The 11776-nt window shown below is 44.2% G+C and overlaps 4 protein-coding genes across 6 annotated transcripts; 1 reads left to right on the plus strand and 3 right to left on the minus strand.

Annotated features, from left to right (window-relative positions):
• Nucleotides 1–270: 270 nt before the first annotated feature.
• On the minus strand, nt 271–3853 carry LOC108144919 (pro-resilin). Of its 2 annotated transcripts, XM_017270083.2 has the most exons (3): nt 1933–3853; nt 1473–1607; nt 271–1381 (listed from the first exon to the last, which is right to left on the minus strand). In XM_017270083.2, the coding sequence occupies exons 1-3, from the start codon at nt 2854–2856 to the stop codon at nt 524–526; spliced, it is 1917 nt and encodes a 638-aa protein (XP_017125572.2). In that variant the 5' UTR covers nt 2857–3853; the 3' UTR covers nt 271–523. The 2 variants fall into 2 exon arrangements, with proteins under 2 accessions (XP_017125572.2, XP_017125573.2); XM_017270084.2 differs by lacking the exon at nt 1473–1607 and having other exon boundaries at nt 1933–3847.
• A 628-nt stretch (nt 3854–4481) lies between these two features.
• Nucleotides 4482–5456, minus strand: LOC108144275 (vitamin K epoxide reductase complex subunit 1). Its single transcript, XM_041707465.1, has 3 exons — nt 4952–5456; nt 4794–4888; nt 4482–4740 (listed from the first exon to the last, which is right to left on the minus strand). The coding sequence occupies exons 1-3, from the start codon at nt 5110–5112 to the stop codon at nt 4547–4549; spliced, it is 450 nt and encodes a 149-aa protein (XP_041563399.1). The 5' UTR covers nt 5113–5456; the 3' UTR covers nt 4482–4546.
• Nucleotides 5457–8051: 2595 nt separating this feature from the next.
• LOC108144651 (actin-like protein 53D) lies at nt 8052–10063 on the minus strand. The gene is made up of 3 exons (XM_017269696.2): nt 9942–10063; nt 9115–9882; nt 8052–8565 (listed from the first exon to the last, which is right to left on the minus strand). Exons 1-3 carry the CDS (start codon nt 10027–10029, stop codon nt 8153–8155), a joined length of 1269 nt encoding a protein of 422 aa, XP_017125185.1. The 5' UTR covers nt 10030–10063; the 3' UTR covers nt 8052–8152.
• A 470-nt stretch (nt 10064–10533) lies between these two features.
• LOC108144901 (superoxide dismutase [Mn], mitochondrial) lies at nt 10534–11558 on the plus strand. 2 transcript variants are annotated; one of them, XM_017270062.2, is made up of 3 exons: nt 10534–10596; nt 10649–10709; nt 10821–11558. In XM_017270062.2, exons 2-3 carry the CDS (start codon nt 10675–10677, stop codon nt 11437–11439), a joined length of 654 nt encoding a protein of 217 aa, XP_017125551.1. In that variant the 5' UTR covers nt 10534–10596; nt 10649–10674; the 3' UTR covers nt 11440–11558. The 2 variants fall into 2 exon arrangements, with proteins under 2 accessions (XP_017125551.1, XP_017125552.1); XM_017270063.2 differs by having other exon boundaries at nt 10546–10596; nt 10658–10709.
• The last annotated feature ends 218 nt before the right edge of the window (nt 11559–11776 follow it).

An 11776-nucleotide genomic window follows, 5' to 3' on the forward strand; every position in this document is an offset into this window, starting at 1 on the left:
ATATCGGTCCTATCGATGTTTAGCAGTGCTTATCGATGTGTATCCATCCATCTCCCTGTCCTTCTGTTAGTTCGACGTTTGTCTAACATTTCGCTGTTAGTTCGACGTTTGGCTTACATTTCGCTGTTAGTTCGACGTAATTAATTAAATCAATTATTTAAACTGAGAATTATTAATCTGCCATATAAACATCTTGTAAATATAATAAAATTCCAACAGAAGTTTTATATAAAAATATATATTTAATTTCTTTACTTACATCAGAAATAGCTTTATCATTTCGTTCTTTTTTTGGGTTATTTTTCGCGCTTGCTTTTACAACAACAGGGACTTAAGACTACGAGGATGTGAGAAGTGAAAATGGACAGAATGGGCAGCGAGAAGTAGAAGAAGAATGGGCGGGCACAGGGAGATGTCAAAGGATGTGGGACAGACAATGGACATAGTTCTAAGAGGACTTACAACTAGGTACTGCTATAAGTTCGGGGGATGGATCTAGCTTAATGTGTCTGGGGAGTCGTTTCTAGTACCGATAACCGCTGCCATCGTTGTCGCCATTCTGACCGCCGGGTCCAAAGCCATTCCTGCCTCCTGCCTGTCCACCCGGCCTGCCGCTCGAGTATCCCTGGCCGTCCTGGTTGTCTTGGCCATTGGGTCGACCGCCTGGACGACCGCCGGAGTAGCCATCGCGGCCCAGATCCTGGCCGCCGGCACGTCCGCCAGAGAAGCCGCCCTGATCACCGCCGCCAATCACACGTCCACCGATGATCACACGACCGCCTTCGGAGCCACCGTTTCCGTTGCCGTTGCCATTGCCTCCAATGCCGCCTGGTCTGCCATTGGAGTAGCCACCTGGTCCCAGATCCTGACCTCCTGGGCGTCCTCCAGAGTAACCATCGCGACCCAAGTCCTGACCACCTGGACGACCACCAGAGTAGCCACCTGCACCCAAATCTTGACCACCTGGACGACCACCAGAGTAGCCACCTGCACCTAAGTCCTGACCACCTGGACGACCACTAGAGTAGCCACCTGCACCCAAATCCTGACCACCTGGTCGTCCTCCGGAGTAGCCACCTGCACCTAAGTCCTGACCACCTGGACGACCACCAGAGTAGCCACCAGCACCTAAGTCCTGACCACCTGGACGACCACCAGAGTAGCCACCTGCACCCAAATCCTGACCACCTGGTCGTCCTCCGGAGTAACCGCCATTTCCATTGCCATTGCCATTTGCAGGACGTCCGTTGGAGTAGCCATCGGGACCGAGATTCTGGCCGCCGGGTCCGCCAGGACCGCTGGCTCCACTGCCATCATTGCCATCTCCCTCGTAGCGGATCTGCGGTCTGTAGCCCTGCTGGTCGGCCTCGTACTCCACGATCTAGGAGAAGGAGAAGAAGAGACCAATAGTTAGCAGAGGAGGAGCAGTGGATCCACTCCCGTTGCCCGCCGCCGTCGCCACCGCCTCTTACTTGCTTCCGTCCGTCGGGCAACAGGACATTGTACTGGCCGGTGGTGAAGTCACCGTCGCGCATCTCTGAATGCCCGAACGAGAGTCCGCTGGGCGCGTCCTCAACCTGGTAATTAAATTCGTACTTGGCGGGCTCCTAAAAACGCATGGATCATGGACAGCGGATCATGGAGAATGGAGAGCGGAGGGCGGATTTGGGGCGTGTGGAGAAAGAGAGAAACACAGAGTGATAGAGTGGCTAGGATCAAGAATTCGAGCATTTCTGGTGGGGATGCAAGCTGAGTGCGGGTGAGCGAGTACGAAATCTAGCAAAGATTTGCAAGTGGGCAAGTGTGCAGCGGTGTGGGCGTTGGAGCGGTATATTATCCCCTTGGTCCAAGTGATCCCCTCTAGCAGATCCCATTTTCCAGTTGCCAAATAACCCAATAATCCAATAACCCATAACAACCAGAGCTACTCACATCGTTCTCGTAGTCAGCGCCACCAGGTCCGGATCCACTGCCGCCAGCACCGCCAGCGCCACCAGCTCCAGATCCCGAGGCTGGGGGTCCGTAGGAGTCGGAGGGACGGCCACCAGGTCCTGATCCTGGCGCTCCATAGCTGCTCGAAGGACGACCTCCGCCATTGCCGTTTTGGCCCTGACCAGGAGCACCATAAGAATCCGAGGGACGTCCGCCAAATCCACCTTGACCCTGAGCTCCAGGAGCTCCATAAGTGCTCGAAGGACGACCTCCGCCATTTTGGCCCTGACCAGGAGCACCGTATGAGTCCGAGGGACGACCACCGCCGTTTTGGCCCTGACCAGGAGCGCCATAAGAGTCCGAGGGACGACCACCTCCGTTTCCGCCACCAGGAGCACCATAACTGCTCGAAGGACGACCGCCATTTCCGTTGCCTTGTCCTTGGCCAGGAGCGCCATAGCTGCTCGAGGGGCGTCCTCCGTTTCCGTTGCCGCCACCAGGAGCACCATACGAATCCGACGGCTTCTGTCCCTGGCCAGGAGCGCCATAAGAGTCAGAGGGGCGTCCGCCGAAGCCACCTTGGCCCTGACCAGGAGCTCCATAGCTACTCGAAGGACGACCGCCTGCGTTGCCATTTCCACCACCGTTTCCGCCACCAGGAGCACCATACGAGTCCGAAGGTTTGCCGCCAAAGCCACCTTGTCCTTGTCCCTGACCCTGACCCAATCCTGGAGCTCCATAGCTGTCCGAGGGTCTGCCACCGCCACCAGGAGCTCCATAGGAATCCGAGGGCCTGCCACCCGGACCACTTTGACCCGGTGCGCCATAGGTATCGGATGGCGGTAGATACGAGTTGACTGGTGGCTCCGGTCGCCCAAGGACCACCACCACCAGGAGCAGCGTCACACCGACTAACTTGAACATATCCAACTGGAGCTGCGGCCTGCCAACTGCTGATCGAATCTGTCTAAGATGAGGCTAGCGCTTGGAAGCAGCGCCGAATTCTGACTGATCTCTGGCTGCTGCCACACGGCGTATTTATATGTGGTAAGGGCAAAACCAGCGACAAAAAAACTGAAACAGAAACTGAAACTGAAAGTCTAGGATGCACACACACGAACTCGATTATGAGTTGGAGGTGGCTTTGGTTGGGTTTTGCTTGTGGAGCGTGTGGCAACCGAAACAGCTGCCACATACGATCGTCTTCGGAGAAGCTGCTAGCTGATTCTATGCCGTCCACAGAAAATCTCAATCACTGAGTCGACTCTACTCCACTCCACTCCACAGTCCACAGACTGGATTTGGCGTGAAGGGTGATTTGCCTTCTTCTACCTCGGGCGCACATCTTCTCGAGGCGCGGCGTACGAGTTGGGTACGAGTTGGTGGTACACTCTGGATCCGCTGTTGCGTTGGCCCAAAGTAGTCTACTCGGTCTACTCCACTACTTGAACTCCACTGGGTGAATGCTTTGGCGGCGTCTGCCGTGGCTCACTCACTCTCCCAATCCCAAGCGAGTGGTTGACAAGCGCCGAAGTCTGCATTTGTTTGCCTTGTCAGAGCGAACAAAAAAATATACAAAAAATATAGTAAAAAGCCCAGCGACATATTGAAGAAGATCGTGCCAGCGGCGACCCCAATTGGGAGTAGGATCCGCAGATGCGTCTGATGGGTGTAGAAGGGTCGAGTCGATTTCATCGCATCGCATCGGAGATTGTGGCGATGGCAATGGAGATCAGTGGATCAATTGAGGGAAAAGGGTAGGTAAATGATATATACCCTGGAAATCTTTTGACTTATTGTTCTGATTATGCTTGAAATTGAAATCACTGGTCTAGCCAACTGACAATTCAATTTGATTTTTAACTAAACAGAACAAAAACATAGTGCCAGTATTAATTGGATATTCGCAAATCAACAAACACGTTTCATTTCTTAAATTAAATAATGTTAAATTGCTATAAAAGAACAGCAAGCCAATGAACATCATCAAAAGAAATCAATTTTCATATTTAGAAAGGGTATAGGTTTATGTTAATTTTAAATAGTAAAGTAAAGATATAGATTTTAGATAATAAAAAAGAAGTGAATCCAAAGTGAATCATCACTTCAGCTTATGTTATAATCTCTTAGAATTCAAGGGTCTGACTAATTAGTTTCTGCACAGAAACATCATACCACCTTGAAGCCCTTACTTTGATCTGGCATACCCATTGTTTTTGTACCCATTCATTGATTCAGTTGATTCAGCCCATCCGAAACGGAACCCAAGCCCACACAAAGAGATTCCCGAACTTATGGGAAATTAATTGCGCTGAGTTTTCGCAGTCCGCCCACCTTGTTAACTTGGCTAACTAGGTTGCCAGTAGCGCCATTCGCAGATGACAGATCACAGATCGCAGATCGCAAATGGGAACGTACAGAATTAATTGCTCCACTACGTGCTTGGTCATGGGAGTTGGTAGTTGGAAGTTGGATGTTGCCGCCTGAACATCCTGTTGAAAGCCAGACGTGTGGGTCAAACAAGTCGACAAATTAAAATAACTCTCTCGTTAGTTGTTTATCTTAAGCTTTTATCTTCTTCATAATTTAAACATGACTTTAAATTACACAAATCTTAGAAATAGAGACGTCTATAGCGGCGTACGACTTCCTGAAAGAGCCATGTGTGTATTAAATAGATGGCCAAGCACACCAAACAGCAGTCGTAGAAGACAAACAGCAGCAGGAATCCCAGATAAACGCAGAGGAATAATGTCAAAGTGCATAATAACAATTGGGCCAAGCACAGCCATTGATGTTTAAAAAAAGCTGTCAAAGAAATTTATTTAAACTAAATCTATATACCAAAAACATCTACTTACAGCTCACAAAATAGAGGACATAAAATACACATCCAATGACTCCATTGGGATAATTTAGTTTGGTTATTTTAGAAAGACCAAAGCCATTGCCATAGCTGAAAATTGTAGAGTGCATTTTTCAGAATTTGAATTTTGAGAAATAATTATAGCTAGCTTACACTGATTTAAATACCAGGGAGCAGCTTATATTATCATTCACATCGCATATGGGCCTGTAGTTCGCATCCTCCTCCAGTTTCTTTTTCACATACAGTGAATACACGGAGATGGCCAGGCCACAGGCGCAAATCCAGCGCAGCCGGGAGGTTGTACTGTCCATTGGGTTGCTGTTTGGATAATGAGCTCATTGTTGCAGGATTCCAGCTTACTATCAGATAGCCAAAGGAAAGATGCTAGGACCATGCCATCGATTTGACAATATTGTTGGCAGCTGCGCAATGCGAAATGCTCCATACTCTTTATAAGGGTGTATCAAAACTATAGACCCTTTAGAATATGTTTTCCATTTCAATGGCATAAGAAACTAAAAATTTTTGTTAATTGATACTACATTTTAACTTTTTATTTTAGTAAATAAATATACTTTATATAAAAATATTCTCATTTAGAACATTGCTATCAATCAGTATAACGCTCCTAAAACTAAAAACAACTCGATTTGATTTTAAAGATTTTCTATTGTAGATATATTTTTGGTTTATTTGAAGATTACGTTTTTTTTTTAAAATATTTAATATTAAGTTTGAAATAAATTTCAATGATGGTTTGGCAGGTTTGTGTGAATTTTCTTAACAAAATCTTATATGCATCCTATAACTTTTCCACGCAATCATTGTTAGGGTATATAAGGACCAACTTGCTTTCTTACCAAAGCCTCCTTGTTTTCTCAGTTGGGCTCGCATAAATTTCCGTTCTCATTTAATTTGATATGACACGAGGGCAAACGCAACAGGTAATATAAATAAAGTACGTAGCTCGGAGTTGCTGGCCAAAGTGAACTATTAAAGTGGGGTTACTGCCGGAGAAGGGAAGGCCCTTTTGGCCTGGGAACTATCACCTCTGGCTCATCGAACGTGCACATGCATCTGCGGCGAAAAAAAAAATAAAAAACATCACATTAGGCCACGCTCCATTGCATGCATATGAAATTAGCGACTGCGGCGACATCATCCAAATCCCAGCCGACCAAGCGACATCTCAACCCGGCCAAAATCAGACTACAAGCTCATGAAGCCGCATCTGCAACTCGCGGCATGACACAATGATGCCTCCAACTCCATCTCCATCTTTGGCCCCCACCCACCCACTTACCATGCTGTGCTCCATGTCCCTTTTTAATTTATAGCCTCACGAATTTGAATTCATGTGTGTTCGGGTGTTTAATAAAAAATATATGTATATGCTATAAATAAAAAGCTGGCCCATCCAAAGTGATATAGAAAAAAGCACGTTAGCCGTGAGGTAACCAAGTGGAAACAATTTACAAAATTGCAGTAGCTCTTCGACCCCAGGAGCGATGATGAAGTGAAGTGATGAATTTACGCAACCTTGGAGTCAGTACTCTGCTACAGAAAAAAGTAAAATCGAAATCAAAACAGTCACCGCAGCCAGCGACTTGGCACAGATACCCATTTGACTTAAAAAAACCCTTTCAAACGGCTGTCAACTCGATTCTCACTCAAAACCCAGCCTCACCTGGCCGATCGCTTAATGATTTGCCACTGAAAATGGGCCAGGGTCTAATTGAACTTTACACTTCAAATGAGATGCATCTTTGTTTTTTATACTTTATTTCTTGGTTATAAATACTGATTTGTATATCGGTCTAAATGTGCCAAAAAGAGAGAAGCCCTAGTTGGTTTCATTGGCCTAAACTGCAGAAAAATCTCCCCACAGTGGTTTTGCTCCTCCTTATTCTCTTTATCAACTATTTTAAGAACATTAAGAGATACAGGGTTTAAACTTATTTTACGACACGATTAAATTATTAAAATACATATTTTTAATAAGAAAATAAACTTCGGTTATTCACTGAGATTTGATAATTTGAAGTACCCATAAATTAAAATGGAACATGGCAAGCAAGTAGTCCACAATGAGCGTTGAAAAGTTAACAAGGACATCGGACCTAAACATGTACCTTTGGATAGTATCTGAGTTTTTAATTAAGAGTTTAACGAAGGATAACCTTACATATTAACTTCGTTATAAAAGAGAGTCATACATTCCCGTATATAAATTTTTGGAAAAATTGGGCCAAAAAGTAGAACATAAATGATGAAAATAGAAATTAGTGCTAGTTTTGTTGCTCTGCAGCTGCGACTCCCAGCTCCGTTTATTAGATGATCTTCACAAGATCGGATGCGTTTAGAAGGGCTTAGGCTTAGGCTAATGTTAATGCTAATACCATGTCTTTCTGGCTTTGCCGATGCTGCAGCTGCTTCTCTTCAAGCACGCGTGTGCTGTTTGTCTCCAACGAGTTTTGAGGTTTGAGTTTTGAGTTTTACTGTGGATCCGTGATCGAAATGAAGTGAAGTGCTCAAACAAAAGCGCCTCCAGCCACAAGTGCAGCTGACTGCGAAATGATGGAGCTTGACGATTATGATTACGACTGTGAAGGTGAACGCTTGCAACTTGGAACTTGGAACTTGGCTTTTGTTGTCGCCCCGGTGCACGTGCAACTGGAAGGAAGTTAAGGTTACCTACTGCGTGGTGTTCGATTCTCGCCGAGATGTGGCAATCGCAAACGTATTTGTATGCGTCATTTGGCTTAATAAATTCCCAATTAATTAGAATCAAAACGCCGCAGTTGTCAGCGAAATATGATGCTAATGATTGCGTTTATATGAATATTTTAAGAGTGCATTTGGCAAGATCACCGTTGCAGGCTAAGTGTAGATCGATAAAGATTTAAAAGACATAAAGCTGCAATTCCACTTAATAATTTAAGAAGCCTTGAAAAAATAATTTTAGTCCAAATTAAACTACTTTTTTTGGGTTGCTAACAAGTAACTTATAACTTTTAATAGATTGACAAATAATAAAGGTCAAAATTATGTACAGAATTTGATTTGCACAAAAATATCGGTGAACGTTTCTTAAAGAAAATGAATCCACAATATACACAACTTAGCAATTAACAAAATATCAAAGCCGTAACACTTATACATTATATAAAAACTAAATTTATTACTTTTTCAAATCATAAAATAATATTTTTGATTACCATATATATAGAAATGAACAGAAATGAACTTATTTATTTACCTTTTTTAATCATATAAAATATATACATTTTTATTGCTTATTATGAACAGCATTCAAATAATAAATTAACATCCTTTGCCCTATTTGTTCACCTAAAAACACTTGCGATGGACGATGGTTGGACCCACTTCGTCGTACTCCATGCTGTCGATCCACATATTTTGGAAACTGGTGAGTGAGGCCAGTACGGAGCCACCTGACCAAACGGAGAATCTGCGCTCCGGGCTGGCGTTGATCTTAATTCTGATGGATGGGGGCGCCATTTTGGTGAGATCCTGCAGGAATCGATGCTCAATGTTGCGAAACATGGTCGTGCCACCGGAGAGCACTATGTTCGCGAACATATCCTTTCGCAGGTCCAAGTCGCACTTGAGGATCGAGTGATAGGTGGACTCGTGGATGCCCATCACCTCCTGGCCCAGCAAACTGGGCTGGAAGAGAGCCTCCGGACAGCGGAATCGCTCGTTACCCAAACCGATCTTTTGGCCATCGGGCAGCTCAAACTCTGGTAATAAGGATAAATATCTGGCTATAAAACTCAAAATACTAAATTTGATATATAAATCATAATCATAAAATCATAATATTAAATACAAAGCCTATTAAATTGCATGATTTAAACTAAATTTATGAATTAAATGGGAAAATAATAAGATTTCAAAAGAGTTAAAATTATTTGAAGTAGAGGTTTAAAGTCAATTAAATTTATCTGATATTAAAATCAATTCCAAAAATAGTAAAATAAAAATGTAATATTTTTATATTTAGGATAATATATTTTTACTATTGTAGATATTCTTCCGTTTATAATAAAATATATAAGTTATTGTGGAAAACACATGTTTTAAGATCATTTTAAATGCATTATGCTTAAGTTTAATGTAGTTTAAATTCAAATTAAATTTTTAGATATGTAAATCGATTTCGAAAATGGTCAAAAACATATTAAACAACATGTAATATTTCCATATTAAAAATAACTAAGAACTGTTACAGATAAAAAGCCTAAAAATATTTAATTTGATTCAAAATACTTGATTTACTATTTTTTTACCAGTGTAGCTATCCTCCCGTTCTTGTTGGCTTTGGTCATCCTCCGGTGTTCTTGGCTGCTCCATGTCCTGGGCATAATTCATGGACACGTAGCACAGCTTCTCTTTGATTTCCCGGACGATTTCCCGCTCTCCAGAAGTGCTCATTTTGACACCCCTTTCCAGGAGCAGTGTGCACAGATAGTCTGTGAGATCCCGGCCAGCCAAGTCCACGCGAACACACGCATGGGGCAGGGCGTAACCCTCGTAGATGGGCACCGTGTGGGTCACTCCATCGCCAGAGTCCACCACCACACCCACAGTCCGTCCAGTGGCGTAGAGGGAGAGTACGGCCTGAATGGCCACGTAAAGTGATGGCACCTGAAAGTTTTCAAACATAATCTCCGTCATCTTCTCACGGTTTTTCTTCGGATTCAGGGGGGCCTCTGTGAGGAGCACCGGATGGTCTAGTGGATCCGCCCTTAGCATCTCATAGGTGTGCTTCCAAATCTTCTCCATGTCCTCCCAGTTCTTGACCACCCCGTGCTCAATGGGATATCTTAGGGTGAGCATTCCTCTCTTACGAGCTGCCGCCTCGCCAATGAGGCTATCATCGACCAGTGAGTCCACCAGGACGTTCTGGTGACGAGGTCTACCCACAATCGAGGGGAAAACCACCCGGGGAGTATCCTCCGTGGAGAAACCGGCCTTGCACATCCCCGAACCGTTGTCCATAACCACGGCGGGCTGTTGGGCGAAACTCCCATCCTCACTGCTCATTTCTTCAGAGGCTGGAGGAGGAAACTTATCTTCGACTTCTCTGAGACTTTTTTTTTTGTAGAAGACTTACGAGCTTGTAGATAGTTTAACAGAATTTCCTGTGCCCGCTTATCGGTTATATCGATTTTAATTCGTGAAGGTATCTGAAATGTCGACATGCTGTGTGTTATGTTGTTGTGTTTCAGGTGGCCTGTCGAACAAGGTACTTTTAAAAGACGTAAAATTCTTTGTTAAATTCAAATTTGCAGCCTCCTAAATGCAGTGCTGCAAAACAGTGGTGGAAAGCATCGATAACCTTGGGTGGCATTCAAACGGGATATATCGATATTTGCAAAGCTCAAAAAGGGTAGAAGATTTTTGGGAAATTCATTTCGAACCGTTATCTTAAATTTTTTAAGCTCAGAAATATTTTTAAATTTTTTCTATGTGCCAAAATATTTTTAATAATTGTGACTTCAAGAAGAATAGGGTTGATAATATAGAGTAAAACCAGAAATGACCTAACTGTTAATTCTGACGGAATTTAATATATTGAAGTTTTAAGTTAAATTATATATATATTAAAATAAAAAAAATTATTTCATAATAGTTTTTAAAAACAGTACAATTGAAACAGATAGCTATACTCACATCACTGACTTATAGCGATCAATCGATATTTTTAGCTGGCCCCCCACCACTAGAAAAATAAAAAAGTTCAAAAAGGAGAAGCAAAAAGCGAGAACGTAAGCCTTGTTTTATTTGGTTTTTTTGAACACACAGATAAGAAGTATTTAGTATACGCAGATTGATAATTAGCAGAAATGTTTGTGGCCCGTAGAATTTCGCAATCAGCTAGGTAAGTGTGGCAAGAATTGAGCGAAAATCGATGCCGGTATGGATTACATAAATAGCAACAATTGCTAATTATAATGGCGACCCTGATCTTGACAATCTGAAATTCTTATAGCCTGGCGGTGCGTGGCAAGCACACTCTGCCCAAGCTGCCCTACGACTATGCCGCTTTGGAGCCCATCATCTGCCGTGAGATCATGGAGCTGCACCACCAGAAGCATCACCAGACCTACGTCAACAATCTGAACGCCGCCGAGGAGCAGCTGGAGGAGGCCAAGTCGAAGAGCGACACCACCAAGCTGATCCAGTTGGCTCCAGCCCTGCGATTCAATGGCGGTGGCCACATCAACCACACCATCTTCTGGCAGAATCTCTCGCCGCAGAAGAGCCAGCCCAGCGAGGATCTGAAGAAGGCCATCGAGGGGCAGTGGAAGAGCTTCGAGGAGTTCAAGAAGGAGCTGAGCACGCTGACCGTGGCCGTACAGGGATCCGGCTGGGGCTGGCTGGGCTACAACAAGAAATCGGGCAAACTGCAGCTGGCCGCCTTGCCCAACCAGGATCCCCTGGAGGCCTCCACCGGGCTCATACCCCTCTTCGGCATCGACGTCTGGGAGCACGCCTACTATCTGCAGTACAAGAACGTGCGACCCTCTTACGTGGAGGCCATCTGGGACATCGCCAACTGGGACGACATCTCGTGCCGCTTCCAGGAGGCCAAGAAGCTCAGCTGCTGAATAATCAAGTACCAAACGAATATGTATGTCTAATCCATAAGCATCGGCGGTTCGCAGATCCCAAATTGTAGTCTGAGTTGCGGCTAATAAATTAGTACCAAAACCTCTGATGATTTCAATTATGTTGAGGAAATTTATTATGCCCCTTATTCGTAAACACCATAAAGTATGTACATATATACATAAATTCTTTTTTTTAATGGCCCAAAGATATTGTATAACTGCAATAGGAGCGATCGAATAATTGATTGAAATATTTATTTTGTTATAGTCGTTTTACAAAATACTTAAGTGACGAATGCCGCTTGCGTGCGTGCATGGAGGCGCTTTGCAACAC

Source organism: Drosophila elegans, unplaced genomic scaffold, assembly GCF_018152505.1.
Source record: "Drosophila elegans isolate 14027-0461.03 unplaced genomic scaffold, ASM1815250v1 contig_183, whole genome shotgun sequence".
NCBI lineage: Eukaryota > Metazoa > Arthropoda > Insecta > Diptera > Drosophilidae > Drosophila > Drosophila elegans.